Raw genomic sequence first — 19,627 nt, 5'->3', positions numbered from 1 at the left:
TGCAACCGCTTCAGCTGAAGCGCAGTGACATCTTTTCTCAGCACTGAAATGAGAGAAAGAGGTAAAAAAAAAAACCAAACAAAAAAGACTCTAAACCCAACCTTTCAACATTTAAGCACAATATTTACCAGACCGTGGAGCTCGTCTGGGAAGTTTTCAGAACTTTCTGTTATGACATGAGGTGTCCGACTGTTAAATCAATGTTTAGAAATGCAATTTAAAGCTGGCAGGGGTTCAGGTCTCTCTGTCAGATAGATAAAGAGGAACCTACATATCACTGCGAAAGGAGTGCTTATTCCTGCTCCGGTAGTTCCGGTCTTTAAACAAAAGTATAGCGTCATACAAAACTGTGCAGAAAGGCATCTAACATCACCTCTTAGCAAATACACTCCATCTATTTGCAGTTTAAACAAGAAAAACTTAACATTCCCTTTGTCTGGCTCTGAATCTTTTTGAATTTCCTTTCCCATAATATTTAAATGAGAAAATTTACCATCTGTCCTGGCCTCTACCAAAAAGAAATTTAAATATTAAAGGATCTTCATGGCCAGTATTTTGGAATTGTAACGAGCCTTAACATCAAAAATCCAATTTTAAGTTCTGCTCATCACAGAGGCCAAAAAAAAAAAAAAAAGGAAAGAAAAAGGAAGTTCTTGGTGTCTAAGCAGCCTGAATTTTCAGTGTTACTGCCAATGAACTGCACACTTGAAGACCAACATTTAGTAGCCAAAATGATTTCTAATTGTTGCTGCCTCCATAGTCTTTTATGTCATGCTCATCACTTGACAATTTAGAAATAGCAAAGATATCTGAGCAACTAAAATATCCCAGATCCCCAAGAGGTTAATGCTTCCAGCTAAAATTATCTCATGAGTAATTCTGAAGAACGTTATCTGAGAAAATTATAATCTGATGTCAGTATCTGAAGAAGAAAAAAGAGGAAAAATCATCATATTAGTCATTGGCTATGAGCAATCAACCACCCGAACTAAAATACTAGGCATTTCCAGTGCGTTCCCAAACGCATCCTTAACTTCTTGCCTGGATTTGGAGACAATCTTTTCCCAGATTCAAGTGTCAGAGGAGAAATTGGATGTGAAGTTCCAGCTCAGTCTTGAAATACTAGCAAAGCCCAGAGAGGACTACGGCAACACCTCCAGCACCTGGGGGAGCTGAGAACCCATGTTCTGCTGTTGGTGGCACCCAGGAGACTGCAACTATGCACCCTCAGGGCGGGGGGCAAGGGCTGCTGCTTCCTGGAGATGGCTTCAGGTCAATCATGGAGTACCTATTTTTTGATGATTTGGTTAGGTAGCAACCGGGACACAATGTAATTTCTTGAAGGTGCTGTGTACAGACGTATCAAAGTTTTACTGGGCGGTGGTATGGAGTCAGTTCTTATCAAGTTACCTACAGGCCGCTCATCCAGGTTGCAGATTACTTTCCTGGTGGAGACATAAACACTAAAGTATCTCCATGCAGAAAGGGGAGAATCAAGTCATATAAGTTTGGGGCAACAGGGGAAGAACAGTGAGCACCATCACACACTCCCACAATTTTTCTAAAAGCAACTTTAGATAAGGTTTCAAAAATGTTTAAGTATGTTTTCATTAGTTGACTACGTGTTCTGTTTATTGTTGCAAATAATTAATTCTTGCAAACAATTAATTCTTACTACTAATTAGTTGTAATAGATGGGGTCCCTTGAAACACACAAAGAATGTGGAGATCTGAGAGCTGCTACTATGGAACACTGAGGGAAAAGATGGAATCTGTCATGTGTGCTCATGCTCTTTAGCTTTTGGAAAGGCTAACCGCCATATCACAGAATCACAGAATGGTTTGGATTGGAAGGGGCCTTAAACATCACCTAGTTCCAACCCCTCTGCCCTGGGCAGGGACACCTCCCACCAGACCAGGTTGCTCCAAGCCCCGTCCAGCCTGGCCTTGAACCCCTCCAGGGATGGGGCAGCCACAGCTTCTCTGGGCACCCTGGGCCAGGGGCTCACCACCCTCACAGCAAAGAATTTCTTCCTCAGATCTCATCTCAATCTCCCCTCTTTCAGTTTAAAACCCTTCCCCCTCATCCTATGGCTCCCCTCCCTGATCCAGAGTCCCTCCCCAGCTTTCCTGGAGCCCCTTTAGGGACTGGAAGGGGCTCTAAGGTCTCCCTGGAGCCTTCTCTTCTCCAGGCTGAACCCCCCCAACTCTCTCAGCCTGTCCTCCCAGCAGAGGGGCTCCAGCCCTCCCAGCATCGCCATGGCCTCCTCTGGACCTGCTCCAACAGGTCCATGTCCTTCTTGTGCTGAGATTTTTGATTTATTTTGGGGTATGTTTGTTTGCGTTTTTTGGGTTCAGCTTTGGAGTCCTCAGCACATATAACTTAACCGGCCTTGTGCAACTCAGTGAAGATTTTTTAAAGTTTCCTAAGCTTAAATAACCTTTCATGGTACTCCTGAGAAGTCCCGGCCAGAAGCCTCTTAGCCCAGCTTATCCTGGAAGTGGTGTGCTTTTCCCTCTGCCCCCGGTGTTGCACCTCAGTGATGTGAGCTTACGTGGGTTGAGGTGCAAGACACCAACAAATTCTTTTTAGTGAGTGCCCCAGTGCGCGAACCGGTCCAAATCATCCCTGAAAGGAGCTCTGCTTGCTCTAGTGCCCTCTCTGTGCATCCACCCCCTGTTCAACCTTCTTCACCCCAAGCAACGAGTCAGCTTCTGACAGTCCTTAATGCCTAGTCCTTTCATCCCAAAGGAGAAGCAAAGTGACCCAAATGAGGGCAGATTCAGGCTAAGGCTTAGAGTTGCCTTTTTCACCTGACTGTGTTGCTGTATACAGAGGCCATTTTGCAAAAGATATCCTTTTTTTTAATTATTCTTTGAGCCCCAGGAATATGCCAGAAAATGCCTAACTGTGATGGGAGGACTCTGGGGCTCTTGAAAGATAATTTGCATGAATCCCATGTTTCTGAAAGCACAGTTCTTTAAAATATTAATGTTATTCAGCAGCATAGTAACAGGAGAGCAAAAGGGCAAAAAAAACCACAAAAACATGTTTTTGTGTGTTCAGGGCCATGTTCTCCTGTAGGATTTGTTGCCATAAATTTCTGGGCCACAAAACAGACTGTATTTTGCAAGGAAGGCTGCAAGTAACCAAGAGAGTTAATTGGTTTATACTGTTTTAATAAGACCTCCTGGGAAACAGATTTAATTGTGGAGTGCCAGTATCACATAATAAAATGCGGTTTATAGAGGATATTACGATGTAAGATACAGCGTGTCTACCTGGAAAGTATTTGCTGAACTTTCATGAAACAATATCTAAATCTATTCTGTTGGCAGCCTGGAAACAAGGCTATGTGGCTGCAGTAGTTAAAATGAAAACAAGCTAGAAATTTAGGTGGAAACTAACAAGGGAATCAAGACTTTTAGCGTGGGAAGGTCACACGGAGACCTTCCTTTTAGAGAAGGAAATAAAAGGATCCAATGTATGGTCATCAAACCAACCTCTCTCCCTTTTTCCCTTCCCTGGTTTCCTGCGGGGAAGGCGTAAGGTAAGTAAAGGCGCGGGGAATTTACAAACCTGAACTTGGCCCCCACGGTGTGGGGTCTGTGATGAAGGCGAAACAGCAGAGCTTACCACAGTTTTCGCTCGTAGGTTGCGAGGTCGAAATCCTTGGAGTCAGACCAAGTTATTGCCGCGAGTACTTCAGCGTCCCAACGGACAAAAACTTTGCGGATGCCATCAGCGACGCTCTCGAGTCTCTGCGGTACGTCACCAGACCGGTGGGGCTTCCTCTCTCAAGGATGAGTATTTGGGTTTACTGTCAGCTTTGCTGTTGGGAGATTTTCGGGGTTTGGCTCCCAGGTAGGAAGATGGAGGCTGAGACTGGTTTACAGTACTGTCGTAGAAACATGACCATTACAGAAATTGGCCCTTACATGGAAAGATGTGCTCCTCTTTTCATATGTAGGTTACAACACAGAGTAGACATCCCGACTTACTATTTTTAATTTGCTCTTTCAAACAACTGCCAGATCAGTCTGTGAGTATCTGTTCGCTGACCTGCAAGGGCAGACTTTGAAATGCTTGGATTTAGAGAGAGCTCCTGTGAATTTGGAAATTCTGAAATTTCATCTCCAGTCACTTGTTTACGAGACCAATGCTTTGGCTCCTTCAGCATTTTAGAACATCTCAAGCTCAAAATTTTGGAGTGGGCATTCATTCTGTGCAAATATGAAGAAGAGAGAAAGAGAAGAGAAGAGAAGAGAAGAGAAGAGAAGAGAAGAGAAGAGAAGAGAAGAGAAGAGAAGAGAAGAGAAGAGGAGAATGGAATATTGCAGTTGGAAGGGACCTACAAGAATCACCTAGCCCAACTGATGGGAATGATGGGAATACCTCTCTCAGACAACTCCTAGGAAAAATGTGTGCTCCACACCCAGCTTTCCAGTTCCACCATCTCTCATCCAAACATTAACAAGGGACACAATTCCACATAGGCTGAAGAATCAGGGAAGATTGTACCACCACGTGCGGAGCCAATGCCTTACTTTAGCTACAACTAAGCTTCCTCTTTTAAAACCTTGTTGGTTCCATAATTTATCCAATCCTCAGATACACTTCTGCTTTACTACTTGCAAACTGCCATAGCGATTTGAATCTGAAAAGATTCACATTCATATGTCGGATGTTGATTTTCTTTGAAGTAAAGGCTCCAAAATGATGAGAGAGCTGCTGGAGAAGTTGCTCCCAGTTGCACACTGGGTCCTGCTGCACAGATGCACAGATGCTCCCAAATCACACTGTCATTTACAGCACGGGGCTTAGAGAAAAGCTGCTCTAGAATGTGTGAGACATTTGATGCTGAAATGATCTAACTTAAATTTCAACAAAGTTATCTGCACGTGACATGAGGAGGTCCTATGTGCCATACGAGGCTTTCTGGAGCTTCCGCAACACTTTTAATTCCATGAATAAAAAAGGGAATGGAAAACTGAATATAGCTCTGACTTCTGGTGGAAACCCAGAATTACCATAGAAAGCTTTTTGGTCAGGTATCATTTGAGGATGGGTCAGGATATGCCTGAAGCTTCCTGCCTGGTTTCTATGAAACAAGATGCATAAGGCTGCTCTGGACAGTTTGCAGCTTTGTAACTGTCAACATGATGGAAAGCGGGGCACAAACTGCTAAAAGTTCCAGCCCTTGAAGCTGCTCTTTTGGGCAGCTGGAGCCCATGGAGAACGTTTCAATAGCTAATTCACCCTGAGTCACAAGGCTGCTTGCTGCCGCCTTGAAAAGGGCAGGGACACAAGAGTGTGGGCAGCTCGCGAGAGGCGAAAGCTGGTGATTTCAAGAAAAGAGCAAATCCCTGCCACCACGATGTCTGCCATAAAAGCCAGCTACAGCCTGCTGAAGAGCCCAAATCCCACAGATCGTCCTGAAGCTGCTGGAGGTCCCGTCTCTGGTGTCCATTTACACACCATTCCTCTTGAATTTCTGCCTGGGTTCCTTTATTTTCAACTGAGTGCCCTGTCTGCAGCAAGGCAGGGAAGAGGAAAAAAGAACAATGGCTGATAAAATTAATAATCAGTTGTGGGTGTAAATACTGCGGGGACTTACGATAAGAAAGGAGGGTAGAGAATGAACAGGTTAAAAATCAGGTAGGTCTCCTTTATCCTTTCTCTCCTTCATCCTCTTTGTTTACTCCTTTAAAATTCAGCAAACAATTTTCAGAGCTGCTGGGCCAGCCCATAAGGAGCAAAGCCTCGGAAATGCCCTTACTGTAGGCATATTCTTTTAGCAGGAGTTAGCATCTCTGGGTAGAAGAGTCTCGAGCTGCGTTTCATTGTCATCTACAGCCTTTGCAAGAACTTCTGGCTCCTGTGAGCCGTTCAAAGGCTGGAAAATCCAGCGTGTTTGCTTTCCACACCCCAACTAATTGAAAAAGCCCATTAGGCTGAGGCTGGCACTAGCTGTATGTGGGAAAACAGCCTGTGGCGAGAGCACAGTGCCTGGAGCAGTGCCTTGCTCCGTTGCACCGATGGCGGGTATTAGTGGTTAATGACCTGCACTTATGCTCCCAACATTACCAAACCTTACTGGGACTTCAGGGTGGAGAGAGTAAGCCCTTTATTGTGGCGTGGTGGCTCAGGGGTTGAGTTTGGGCACAGGAACGTCCCGACCCATCTTAACTTCACCGGGGTTGAAGGGAGTTTATCAATGCCCTCTGCAAAGGCAGGAGAACCTAACTCATCAGGGAGCCGCTGAGCTCCTCTTGCAACCAAAGGAAACCATCCTTCAAGGAATATTCTCCAGTCTCTTCAAACAGGTGCTTTGAGATTATTATTTAGACCAAAAATAGTCAAAATGAAGTCAAGCGCACATCTTTGGCAAGTAAAACTATAACCTCCCATATATCTTTTCCACAACTATAATTTAAGGGCTCTTGTAACCTCCCTGCCTTCCTGGACAGGGGTCATGAAGTTTGCGCAGTACTTGCAAAGTGTGTTGATAAAATATAAAACCCTTTTTGGTATGGCCATCAATGCCATCCAACTTTCTTCAGCAAGCTTTCCTTAGCCATTTCTTTTGAAAGTTACCAGTGCTGGGAGAAGACAGGACTAACACAGTTAGAAAGACGGAGTACTTCTCCCACGCAAACCATGATCAGAGGTACCTAGTTTTCTTAGGAGAACAGGCAAAAAAGGTAAACAAAGTCAAACTCAGTCTTACAAGCTCTGGATGTGCTGTATCCGATCCTGAAAACTTCTAAGCATGCCGCCTGACTGGAACCCGTCCCATTGAAGTCATGTGTGAAGTTGAACGTTCATCCTTCCTAGCACTCAGCCCTCACTGAGAAAGATCACCACAGCCTAAATAAGACCACTTGTTTTATGCAATAAATTTCTTTCCTAGCTTCTGTCTTGACCGAAATGATCGTTTAGTTACAGGTGAGAAGACACAAAGCAAAGTAGCTAATTAATGCAGGCACTACAGCAGAAGAAAGCTATTTTGGGGGCTTGGAGCAACCTGGTCTAGTGGGAGGTGTCCCTGCCCAGGGCAGGGGTTGGAACGAGATGGTCTTTAAGGTCCCTTCCAACCTAAACCATTCTATGATTCTAAGATTCCATTTCAACAGGTTCAATGAGTGTCTATGCAATATAGAAATTACAGGGTTAAATTTCAGAAATTAATTTGTGCCTAATACAGATGGAAAGCAATGCTTAACACAAAACTGAAGGGAGGGAAGGGCTGTTTCATTTGAATGATTTTTAAAATCACGAAGAGCAAGAAACACTGTTCTGTAGGGCCAGAGGTGGAAAAATTCCCACCACGGCAGAGACCTTCAGCTTCCTACGGGACTGCTCTTCTGAGGCCGTCAGCAAGCTTGCAAATGCAAATGACAGACTCTAATTCATTCATTCGGTCCCTCACCTCTGATTTTTTTCTCTTCTGCCTCACTCATTACACCAGACTGCTCGGGTGTCTTTAATCAGAGGAGCTGGACCTGTCAGGGCATCACACAAAGTCTTTTTGTAGGGATCTTGATCTGGATGAGGGCATGTATTATGGATGGCACACCCTGTCATACGTTAAGTACAGCAGAAAAAGACTGGGTTTGAACTTCACGAGCATAGATTTGCGATTTTATCCACACGACTGCTCTCAGGGAGCTTCACGGTGGACTGTAAAGTGGTCATGAAAATGTAATTAAGCACTGATGTATGCGCAATCCCAGCTAATTAGGCTGAGGGCAGTCAGTGCAGAAACGTGTGATCAGCCAAACTTGTGCAACTCTGAGATTACCTTAGTTTCCCTTTGGTCATATTCCTGAATAAAATACCCATCTAGAATCTCACCCCAATTCATACCACTTGGGATTTTGCAAGTTCATGGAAGAGCCTGTCCTGAGCAGACCTCGGTGGTTTGGAAGACCTCACACAGGAGAAAGCCAGAAGTGCCAAACTTTAATTAAAGCACATTTGACTGGTAATGCCCACAATCCTTTTAATAAGGGTATTCAGCACAGAAATTAGTATTTCTTCTGGGTCTTTCTTTGTTGTTAAAGGAAAAGCCACCTTCCTAATTCGAAGAGGTAGGAGAGGGCTGCCAGGCCAGCCTGTGCTTGCACATGGACAGCTTTACCTGGCACCTCCGATGAGGGTCCAGCAGACTCTGGCCATGTGACAGCGGGTAAGAAAGCACTGAAAATAGGGTTTTGTGGCTCTATGTGTTGGTGAGAACAATAATGCCAGCAGATGGGAGGTCTCCATGTGCGTCAGCCTCTGACTCCTTCCCCTCCCTCCCTCCTCCAGCAACGGCAGCGCCGAGATGGCCGCGGTGTACTACGAGCGCATCGACGTGGAAGGCCACCACTACGGCCCTTCGTCCCAACAGCGGAAGAACGCTTTGAAGGAGGTGGACAAAGCCTTGAGCAACATGATCAATCTCATCAAGGTGAGTGGCATCCGAAAACCGAGCTCCTGGGTGCATTTGGAGCAGGCTTTTAAAACTGCTATTTGTGGCACTGCTGAGAGCCTATTTAATGCCTGTTAATTGGATGCGTTGGCTGTAAACTTTTATTTCCTGAGAAACGGAGGCTGCTGAGATCATGTGGAAGTCAAGGCACCATTCCCCTGGTTTTTATTTTCGTCGATGGTGTTATAATCCTCCTAGTGGATTATTATACCGATAGCCCCGGGAAGCCATAAACCAATGTACGTGTTGCTCCGTTTATAACTTGTGTTGCCAGCTGGGATTTATAGTAGGCAAACAAATCAAAATGGCTCGCTTCCTAAGGTTTGTGAAATCAGACAATTAACTTTTATAGCATTTTTTTTTTTATGGCATCAATCAGAACTCTGTACTTTAAACTTTGTTTTAAAAAAACATTATCTAAATGATTTTGCAGTGAGGAAAGGAGGACACCACGCTTTCCGGTAAACGTCAATTGTATGAATATTTCTGACAATGATAAATGTTTCAGTGGGGAGAGGAATATGTATTTCCAGTTTCATCAAATTATAAAAGCTCTAATGCTAAGTCATTGTGTTTGGGAGGAGAAGAGGGAAGCGCCCCTGCCACAGGTGATACCATGGCAAATTTGATCTTCCCCAGCTGTTTTGGCCTACTGTTGAAGAACAGTGGGATAAAACCCTGTCTAAGACCAACTGGGACAACTGGTTTGTGGGACTGGGATGTAGCATCTGGTTGTTTAGCAGGGGGGTGGATTTATTTTGGCAAATCTCTCCTTGGCGCTACCCTCTTAGACCCTTCCAGGGCAGCAAGTGGACGTCCACCATTACAGGTGGTGGCAGAGCATACCACAGGGCATTTGTGGCCGAGCTCCTTCAGGCCAACTTCTACTAAATCAGTGGAGGTCTAATGGGTTTTAAAATTTGCCAGTGGGCACAGACGGTGTAAACCGCTTACCTGGCCGTAACGGCTGTCATTCTCTTCCTTCACAGAGCAAGGGCCTTCAGCATGACCTCAACGTCCTCCTCTTCTCCGATCACGGGATGACAGACATCTCTTGGTCCGACAGAGTGATCGAGCTGAAAAACTACATCAACATGAGTGACACCATACAAATGAAGGACCGAGGTCCTGTCGTGAGCCTCTGGCCAGCTCCAGAGAAGCACGCGGAGGTAAGTACAGCTCTTTCATATTTATTTAGTTTTGCATTTCCTTGGGTTTTTTTATGACAGTTGTGTCTTTGGTTTGCTCATAACATCCAAATTCTGCTCTCAGAGATGTGTGTAAAAATCAGCCTGAGGCTCTTACGGGGATTCAAACTTGGATCCTGTGATGCTTTTGTGATGCTGCTTTCTGAAGGAAAGCCACACCCGGCAAATTAAAAAGCATGATCTTTCACCGTTATTTGGCACAGATACACGCTTTCAAACCCCACCACTATGTGCTTCTGATAAACAGCTAAAAACTTTTAGCTCAAAATCCGCTTTTAGGATTTTATATATATATTAGTCAATGTATTGACACCCTAGCTGGGATTTTCCAATGATCTGGAGGAGGTCAGGCACTCCCATAGCGTTTGAGGAATTAACTCCATTAGACCAGAAGTGCAAAAAATAAATTTCTTACAATGTCCTCCTTTGAAGAATTTTGTTGAATAAGCATGTTGGATTGAATCAACCATAAAAGCCCAAGGGGAGAACTGCAGGATTTTGAGTGACAAATTAAAACAATACAGCAAAAAAACTTGGAAACCACTTGAAAAGAATGAAAATGCAGCATCTGTAACTAATAGACTAGTACATTATGGTTGAACCAGAAATCGGTGCTTGAGAAGTCGTCATTGCTGTCCTCAGAATACAGGTGAGTGGGTGTACAAAATTGGCAGTCCATGCTCCAGCTGAATAATTTTATTTTCTATATTATATTTTAGCCAGTTCCGGTATATTGTAGCTTGTGCAATTTTTTGGGAAGAGAATATTTGGCTAACTTGGAATATTTTGGCCAGTTTAATAATTGGCACCCGAACAGGCTCTCCAGGAGTTGTATAGCTGGGATATTGTGAACATTTCAAATCAGTGCCAGAACTGAAAGCTGTCTTAGAGGCATGCACAAGCCTAGCACTCAGTGTTCCTGCAGGGGATCATGGCATTTATACACGCTCTCCTCAGCCTTAACTCCAGAGGTCCCTGGTTTTGCAGCCCAGACCTTCCAACAAGGGCAAGGATAAGTCGCGACTTCACGTAGGCATGGGGTTTTTATCTGACAGAGCTCTTAAGCACATGCTTCTCTCCCATCCAACAGCCTAATAACCCCGAGAGGAGTAAAATGCAATGCCTCGCACCGTGCTTTTGTTTTCTTCCTTCATTTCTTTTTAGGACTTCGCTCTTGTTGCATTCTCTGCTACTTATTCCTGAAGATTATTTTTATTTAAGCAGAAGAGCGATATAAGCGCTGGGGACTCCAATGACGGCCTCCTTTATGGCATATGATCATCGTCTTTACGCATTTAAAAATATTTTTCTGAATAATTTGGGTTTTAACCACATTTGTGTCATTATATTCCGGACGGTATGATTAATATTAATAAACCCCTTGTACAGACGGCATTGTGCGGCTTCAGAGCCGCGGGGGCTGGCTGATCAATCTCACGGCATCCTTACAAAGCAGAGGAGCAAGCACTATCAATCCCTTCGGTAGGGATTGACTGCTTAAGGGTAAGAAACGCAGGTGAGGTGACGTTAATCGTTCAAAGAAGGACCCAGCGGCAGAGGAGAAAGGCCATATCCCTTTTCCCCATCAGTCCACGTGGTACCATTGAGCATCCTTCATCACTTAGAGTTACTATCTCCTGCGATAATTTGGTTTCTGCTGGTCTGTCTCCATAGGTTGATACACTCACATGCACACATTTCTGAGCGTGCATATTATAAATATATATATATAAAATACATTAATTCATGCATTCCTATGTGTTTATGATCCAAGTTTTCAGAACCTCCTAAACCGCATGAGCAGGTTTTGCACAGCCGTCGTCTTTGGACCAGCAAAGTCCCAGTTTGATGATTAGCCATGAAAGGGGATATGCCATTTTACAAATTCAGGTGTCTCCATGTACCCATAGGCGCATATATGCTCTTCGCAGCCGTACGGCGTCCTAACATTTGTTTTCTTTGCAGATATATCAGAAATTGAAAGCCGTGGAACACATGGACGTTTATAACATACAGGATATTCCAGACAGGTTTTTCTACAAAAAAGGAAAATTTGTGTCTCCTCTAACTCTCGTAGCCGAGGAAGGATGGTTCATAGTAGAGGTAAAATATAGAAGCAGAATACTTAGACGTGAATGTGAAAGGGTGCAATATAAGAAAACAGTAAGAAAAATGTACAATTCCCTGCTGGGGGTTGAGTTAAAGTGTTACATCGCTTACTTGGGCTGACTACAAAACTAACATCAAATATTGCTGTGTGCTTAGAAAAGCCAAAGGGCACGGCGGCTATGCTGAAGGTGGACAAAGTTAAAAATAGTCAAGAAGGTTCTTTTTTCTGCATTGTCATAAAGCAGGAGGAGTTTTTGTGTTTCCCATTCCAGTCCCGTTGCTTTGCTCCTCGTCCCCCTGCCCATCTACCTTCCTCTCAGGCACAAAAAGAGTGTTTCCATTTCAAGACTTTACAATCCCTCCATTCCACGACTTTACTATCCCTCCATTCCGCAGCACTCGGGGACAAGTTTTCCTTCTGCCTGCCTTCCCACCCACCTGACTCTGTCCTAAAAATGCCCTGTTTTTCCCAAAGGGTGAGAGTGGGGGTTTACTCCTCAGAGATACCCAGTGCACACGGCGACATCTGAGAGCTGCTTCGGCAGCGAATCGATTAGACTCGCGCGTGAAGAGATTTTTTTCGTACCGACTTATTTTGTTACTATCAAAGAACAACAATAACTACTTTTATTTTTTAAATTATTTTTTATTTTTATTTTTAAATTTTTATTATTTAGTACTTCTGTTTCTACAGAGCATCTCCACATTGCAGATAATAAGCACAACCCCACCACAGCTCACAGGGTGAGGCAACTTGTGTATCGCCTTCTATGAGGGTAAATTGAGGAGCAGCACTAAGCGATTCGCCCAAGGCCCTACGTCAAGTCGCTGATTTGGTGACAGCATCAAGGAGTTCTGTTTTTCGTAGTGTCCCAGCCCCGCCGTTAGATCCCGTTGCCTCGCAGATTGTCGTAACTCGGCTGAGCATCTTCTTTCGTGACCTTCAGAGACGCCAGGCTTGGCTCAAGGCGGGGGTCACGCGGCCACGTCTCTCACTAGCCAACCTTGACTTCAAGATAATCATTTCTACAGCTGAATAAAAACGCACCTCTTAAAACAAAAAAAACCCAAACCACAATTGCTTTTGAGCACAGATGGATGAGCACCACGTTTCTGGCTTAAAAAAAAAACGAAAAAAAAACTATATAAAAAAGCCAGAGTTAAGATTCAGACACGTAAAGTAGGAATCTGAAACATTTTTGCCAAACTGATTTTAAAAAAATTACAACTAAGCTCTTTTGTACAGAAGTTCAACACAGAACATTTTTACATATTCTGCAAAAAAAAAAAAGAAAAAAGCATTTTAAAAAAAAAAAAAAAATCATTGAAACTCTGACAAACCTTAATAACAGTGCAGCAAACACTGCTGCTATGGTAATTACTTCTGTCTCTCTGCCCATTCCTTCCCATTGTTTCTGATTTTCAAGAAATGTCCTCTCATTAATGCTGTCACATTTTCCTTCTCTCCGGTACATTTTCATTATCTGCGAATGGGATGCGAAAATGAAAGTTTCCTGTCATATTTTTAAAGCAATAATTGAGCCTTCTGTTATACTTCCTGCCCAAACCACTGAAGAGAGGATGCTCGGCTCTTCCCTGTCGTGCTCACGGGGTGGTTTAACTCTCTGGCAGCTACTGGATAACTATAAGCTGTTTCAAAAACAGAGATTTTTGGGGGGTTTGTTTTTGTTTTTTTGGAGAGATGAAGGGGATGTGTCTGGAAAGTTGTTGGGTTTTTTCTTTCCCAGCAAAGGGCATAGGAACAAAATCCCGTCCACGTTTCAGTTAAAGCAGGATGAGGAGGGATTTCACGCACTGTATGGAAGCTGCTCTGCTAATATTGCCTTGTTCCCTCCACACGAGTGAGTGGTCCCCATCCTTTGAGCAGAACGTCCCCTGCCTGCAACCAGGACGATAGCTTCGGTCATCTAGGAGGAGCAACGCTAGCCCGAGCTCAGGTCAAGCGTGAAAAACTTAACATCTCGGTTGTGAAAGAAAGTAATAGGTTTTTCTGACCCAACCAGCAGCAAAAATAATGGAAATGGCTGTGCCTTTGACTGGGAGTTTCACTGTGAGTAGGTGTCTCCTTGGTGTCTGGGTGATGGAAAGGGATGGTACCTCTGGGGAAGCAGCTGAGACCATGACATCTGGTGGACCATGGAGAGGTTTAGCTTCGGCAACGACATGGTAGCACCAACGAAACATTGTAAATTAGATGTGACTTGGCCTGTCTGGAGCTGATGCTGACAAGTGCTGTACAGGTTTTCTAACGGTGAGCGTCCCGGTGACAATTAGTCCCCGGGAACCACAATAAGCAGATCCACAGCATAAAGCGGTGCCGTTGTAGGAAGAAGAAAGGAGTCTATTTTCTTCTTGGCTTGCGCTGAGCGCTCTCAGTGAAATAGATGGGCACAAGGAAAGAGATTTAATTTGTCAGCTAAAATTGTTCAATTATCTGGTACATCTGCTGACTATTAGATACGAAGAAATACAAGGGATACTCCAGGGTTCCCCTGGAAGCAGTCGGAAGAGCTACACTTCATAGCCATAACCATTGTCCTCAGTGCTCCTGCGCATGGGCAGTTTCCTTCTTGGGCAGAGGAGGAAAACAAAACCAGACAAAATCAATGTTTGAAAAAGGAAAGCGATCCTCAGTCAATCTGTGTCACCACCTGCAGGGGCTGCAGCACCTCTCACTCGGGGGTGGGAATGTGGAAGACTTTGTTGGATCATCTTCTGTGCTCCTGTGAGGGAGTGTGAAGCCCAGACCTGGTGCTTTAGGGAACTCTAGCTCCTTCTCTGTAACCACTGGAGAAATTAATGCCAGAGAACTAATGAACTGTCAGTAGTTGATGTTGTTCCTCTAAGTGAAATCCCTGCCATAGTTCTGGGCATCTCTGGAGCGTCACGTCTGCTCCCCAGGGAGCATGGGACAAGAGAAACTCATGGGAAGGGCTGGTCCAGCATTTTGAGCAGACTCTAGGGGCAATAAATAGCACTATTGCTGGAAAAGCTGTTAACAGGGAGCAGGAGAAAGTAAGGAAGGAATTTAAAAGTATGGCTTTTAAAATTTAAATTTTAAAATTTAAAATTTGAATTTAAACATACAGGCAAGGAAAAACAAGAATTATGCTTAGTGGTCTGGTTTAGTGATGGGTTTTGTCAGAGTTAGGTTGATGGTTGGACTAGATGATCTGAAAGGTCCCTTCCAACCTAGACTATGCTAGGATTCTAGGGCAAATTATTAAAGCATGCATCCACGGAGCAGGGAGAGAAAACTGAGAGTGATCTATGCCCGGAAAGCATAGAATCATAGAATGTGTTGGGTTGGAAGGGACCTCTAAAGGCCATCTGGTCCAACACCCCTGCAGTCAGCAGGGACATCTTCAACTAGATCAGGTTGCCTCATCCAGCCTGGCCTTGAATGTCTCCAGGGATGGGGCCTCCACCACCTCTCTGGGCAACCTGGGCCAGTGTCTCACCACCCTCAGTGTAAAGAACTTCTTCCTAATGTCTGATCTAAACCTGCCCTGCTCTAGTTTAAACCATTGCCCCTCATCCTATCGCTACATGCCCTTGCAAACAGCCCCTCCCCAGCTTTCCTGTAGGCCCCCTTCAGGTACTGGAACGCTGCTATAAGGTCTTCCTGGAGCCTTCTCTTCTCCAGGCTGAACAACTCCAAGTCTCTCAGCCTTTCTTCATAGCAGAGGGGCTCCAGCCCTTGGATCATCTTCATGGCCTCCTCTGGGCCTGTTCCAACAGGTCCATGTCCTTCTTGTGCTGAGGGCTCCTGAGCTGGATGCAGTACTGCAGGTGGGGTCTCAGGAGAGCAGAGTAGAGGGGGAGAATCACCTCTCTGGATCTGCTGGCCACGGTTCTTTGATGCAGCCCAGGATACGATTGGTTTTCTGGGCTGCAAGCGCACGTTGTTGGCTTGCCCAGGGAGAGGGCAACCACATTAGGCCCGAGCCTGCATTCCCTGATGGAGTCTCATCCAGGGAGAGGAAATAATAATAATTAGAAAGTATACAGTAGGGGCGATATTTTTATTGTTTAGGCTGACTAGTCAAAGGGAGCAAAACCAGCTTCTTTTTCTGTGGTGCCAATGGCATATTCAGCAGAACCACAGGAGTGCGTGGCGCCGGGTGGGAGAGCCGGGTGGCATGCGGCGGGAGAAGGGACACCACCTTGCCCCCAGGTGTCACACAGGGCTGTGATATCTTGTGCTTACAGCAGAAATTTAGATGAGTGAGAGGCAGAAAGTTGTCCTCCCTGCTCAGCTGGGTGTCGGACGGTGACACAGGGTGGCACGCCATGGTGACACAGGGTGGCACGCCATGCCCTGCCCGGCGGACGGGCACTAACCACGCTCTGCTATTGTCACCCAGAGCAGGGACAAGCTGCCCTTCTGGGAGAACGGGACAGGGAGGAAGGAGGCCTGGCAGAACGGCTGGCACGGCTACGACAACGAGCTCATGGACATGAGAGCCTTCTTCATCGCCTACGGGCCAGGTACAGTGCCACCATCCCTGCTGTCCCACCCCACCATGGCCGCAGCCCCAGCGTCCCCTGCAGCCCTGGCATGGCAGGACCCTGGTGCGGCACTCTGCGACGCCCCAAAATTACAAATAGATGGCAGGATTTCCTCACTGCGGCTCCACGCCGGGAAAGTTCCTCGCAGTCCATCTGTTTTATGGCTGGAGAAACGGGGCAGGGAGACGTGGAGGGATTTAGTCAGCCCCTCTCCCACATCCCAACAGTAACTCCATCCCTTTGCCCTGTTTTCCAAGAGTGGCCTAAAATTTTTAATTCTATTTGAAACACGTGCATTCTCCTTTTGTCCGTGGGTTCGGAATTTCTCTGACGCGAAGCACTCTCTTTGGGAAGGCTGCAGCGTTCCTCAGCCACCTGTCCGACGGGCAGATGCAAAACCCCGGGGTTCCACTTCATCGGGACCTTTAAAAACCGCTAAGCACCGGGCTGCAAATGCAGACGGGAGCGAAAGCAAAGCAGGATGTGCAGCGCAATTATTTCAGGCTATTAAATCTACCAAGTCCGCACAGTAAAGTAGCTCTTGTACTTTATAATTTAATTTTTTTCTTTTTTTTCAGTTTTTAGAATAGAATAGGGCTGGACGTAGAAACAATGAATAAAAACATTTAAAATGCTTTTGCTGAGCTATGTTGTAAATTGTATAGCGTGCCACATCCCAGCCTGCTGGGTAAATCCCAGGAAAAGCGGAGGAGCCCTTTCCCTGCAGCACCCCGCGTTTCAGGAGCCGCAGGACGCCCACTCTTCTCTTTGCCCGTCTTTCCCGCAGATTTCCGAACCAACTTCCGAGCGCCTCCCATCAGGTCCGTGGATGTTTACAACGTCATGTGCAGCCTGGCGGGGATACAGCCGCTGCCCAACAACGGCTCCTGGTCCAGGGTGGAGTGTATGCTCCGCAACGCCTCCCCCTCGGCTCCGCTCCCGGCCTGCGCCCTGGCCCTGGCTCTGCTCTCCCTCCTCGCCGAGCGCATCTCCTCACCCTGAGCCCCGGACAATGTCCGTCAGTGTCACCAGCAATTCCATCCTTCTCTTTTTTTTTTTTTTTTTTTTTTTGAATTTGAATAATAGCTTCATTAATAGAGGACTGCCCCCCCACTCCTCCATGGCGCTCCACCAGGCCTGAATCCGACCCATCTTGCTTTTACAAGGGGTTAGGACGTGACGCCAGGTTTTGGGCTGCTCTAAACACCGCCAGGAAAGTCCATGTGGCTCCTCTGGATTTACAGCACTGGCGACGAGAGCAGAATCCCAGCCGGTTGTCTGCAACATACTCTGGCGGCTGCACGTGGAGGTCTCTGAGCATCAAACGCATCTTACCCCAGCATCTTCAACGGAGAGGCTCACCCTGGCTCCTGGCACTAAGTTCAGGGGTGGAGAGAGACCTCCGTGCGTTTCACTGGGTTCTTTCCGATTCACTCCTTCACCTCCAGTTCCAGCTCCAGCAGAGTCCCACCTTCTCCTCATGGTGCCAACCAAGCCCCGTCCATACGGACCCGTTCCTTCAAAGAGCCAAGCGCTTTGCTGAGTGGTCATGATGATGGGTGATCATAATGATGGATGATCATAATGAGAGAGGTGGATTGGCAGGAGAGCAGCGAGAGCATCCTACTTCTCTCCTCTCGGCCTTTCCTTCTTCTTTTTCCCCAAAGTGAGCCCTGGCCCTGCAGCGTCTCCAGGGCCGGGCTTTCCTCACGGACCACAGCGGGGAAGAGGGCTGGGAAAGGGGAGAGCCATAGAAATCCTCCACTTCAAAAACAGGAGGAAAGGGAAACGGCCCAGGGGTGGGGAGAAAGTAGGGTGAGGGAGCCTGGCATTTAGCATCCTCTCTGCTTTTCCTGGTGAAGATAATATCATCTGCTCAGGTTTGGGGGGTTTTTGTACCCGATTGCGCTTCTGAAGGTTTTTCAACACTTACTGCTGTTCTACCAGCCCTTGCTCTCTGCACCTCCGCCCAGTGAGCAGCACTTCCCCCTTTATTCTGCAGCAGGGAGAGAGGTCTGCACTGACGGATCTCCCACTCTCTCCGTTTATCCCAGCTAAGATTTCCACCGTGGGCTACCAAGCCCAGACAAAGTTATAACGGTAAAGTTAAATAGCAGGAGAGGATGGAGCTGTTGTCGGAGGTAATGCCTCCAGAAGTCAAGTCAAATGGATGATGTAATCCTGAAAACACCAACATGGCAGATATTAAATCCTTGAAAAACCTGATTTTGCCCTACTCATTCACTCCAGCGCAGCCATGGATCCACCCTGGGGTGATGTTCAACACGGGGCTGGTGGCAAAGCCAGCACCACGGTCTCTTAGCTCAGAAGATCAATTGGGATGGATGGATGGATGGATGCCATGGTGGGTCATTTTCCATCATTAAGTGTCTACTGTGAAATAAGCTCATCTAGAACAGGGCTGGAAGGGTCTGTCATGGTTTGGGTGGTCCTCAAACCAGGGCAGGGTCTCATCCTGAAAAGTGTCCTCTCCTCTTCGGGAGGCTGTGGCCTTCGGCAATGCCTTTGGGAGTGCTCAGTGCTTTTTCCGATATACTTCTGAACAAGGAGCTTTCCGTGACAAACTGCCTTTGGAAGGATTTAGGTCCCTGCCCATGGAAAATAAACCTCTGGGACTTCTGATTCCTATGGATCCAGAGTCACGCACGGTCCAGGTGTGTGTGGTACAGTGAGTTTAAGGGTGAGTGATTACACCGTGGAGAAAAAATAAACCAAGCACCAAATTAAACTTGACAAAAGACTCCCTGTAAAGATTTATGTAATGTGTTTTTAAAGCTCAAGTGAACCATCAAATCAATTGGGAAAAAAAAAGAAAAAAGGGGGAGAAAATCAGTCTTTGTTATTAGACTGTTCAGTAGAAAAGGCAATTTAGTGCTTTCGAAGCATTTGCGGTAGCTGTAAAACAAGCACCTATTGTTCAGAGTTCCCGGTTGCTCTTTAATGGACCAGGCTCAATGAATTCACAGGAACACATTTTTAATGGGAAAAAAAATTACCAGTGTACCGGATAACCAAATGACTAAATTACAAAGTTTTGTTTTGAAAATCAACAGGATAGGTACAGAGAGCGCCTGCTCATCCCTCCGCAGCCTGCCATTGTAACCCTTACGGTGGAGCGAACCCAAGGTCCTCTTGCAGAAGAAAAGGTCCCGACGGTACAAGGGTATATTCAGATTCTCAATTGCACAAGCAGAAATCGGAAATAACAACTGGGGTCCGTTGAGTTGTTCCAGGGACGGGCCACGACACACGAAACCAACGTTGATCCCTGGGATTCCT

General features: G+C 46.0%; 1 protein-coding gene across 1 annotated transcript in view; it reads left to right on the top strand.

Moving 5' to 3' along the window:
- The window catches only part of ENPP6 (ectonucleotide pyrophosphatase/phosphodiesterase 6), a 35,457-nt gene extending 16,287 nt beyond the window's left edge, over nt 1–19,170 (top strand). Inside the window, exons 3-8 of the mRNA XM_054203638.1 lie at nt 3,656–3,767; nt 8,315–8,456; nt 9,467–9,646; nt 11,651–11,788; nt 16,183–16,306; nt 17,115–19,170. Coding sequence (XP_054059613.1) covers nt 3,656–3,767; nt 8,315–8,456; nt 9,467–9,646; nt 11,651–11,788; nt 16,183–16,306; nt 17,115–17,329 — 911 coding nt within the window. The 3' untranslated portion in view covers nt 17,330–19,170. The remainder of the gene's footprint in view (nt 1–3,655; nt 3,768–8,314; nt 8,457–9,466; nt 9,647–11,650; nt 11,789–16,182; nt 16,307–17,114) is intronic.
- Nucleotides 19,171–19,627: the final 457 nt, after the last annotated feature.

This window comes from Rissa tridactyla, chromosome 5 (assembly GCF_028500815.1).
Source record: "Rissa tridactyla isolate bRisTri1 chromosome 5, bRisTri1.patW.cur.20221130, whole genome shotgun sequence".
Lineage (NCBI taxonomy): Eukaryota > Metazoa > Chordata > Aves > Charadriiformes > Laridae > Rissa > Rissa tridactyla.
The sequence above is the reverse complement of the archived record's forward strand: the minus strand, read 5'-3'. Positions and strand labels throughout refer to the sequence as shown.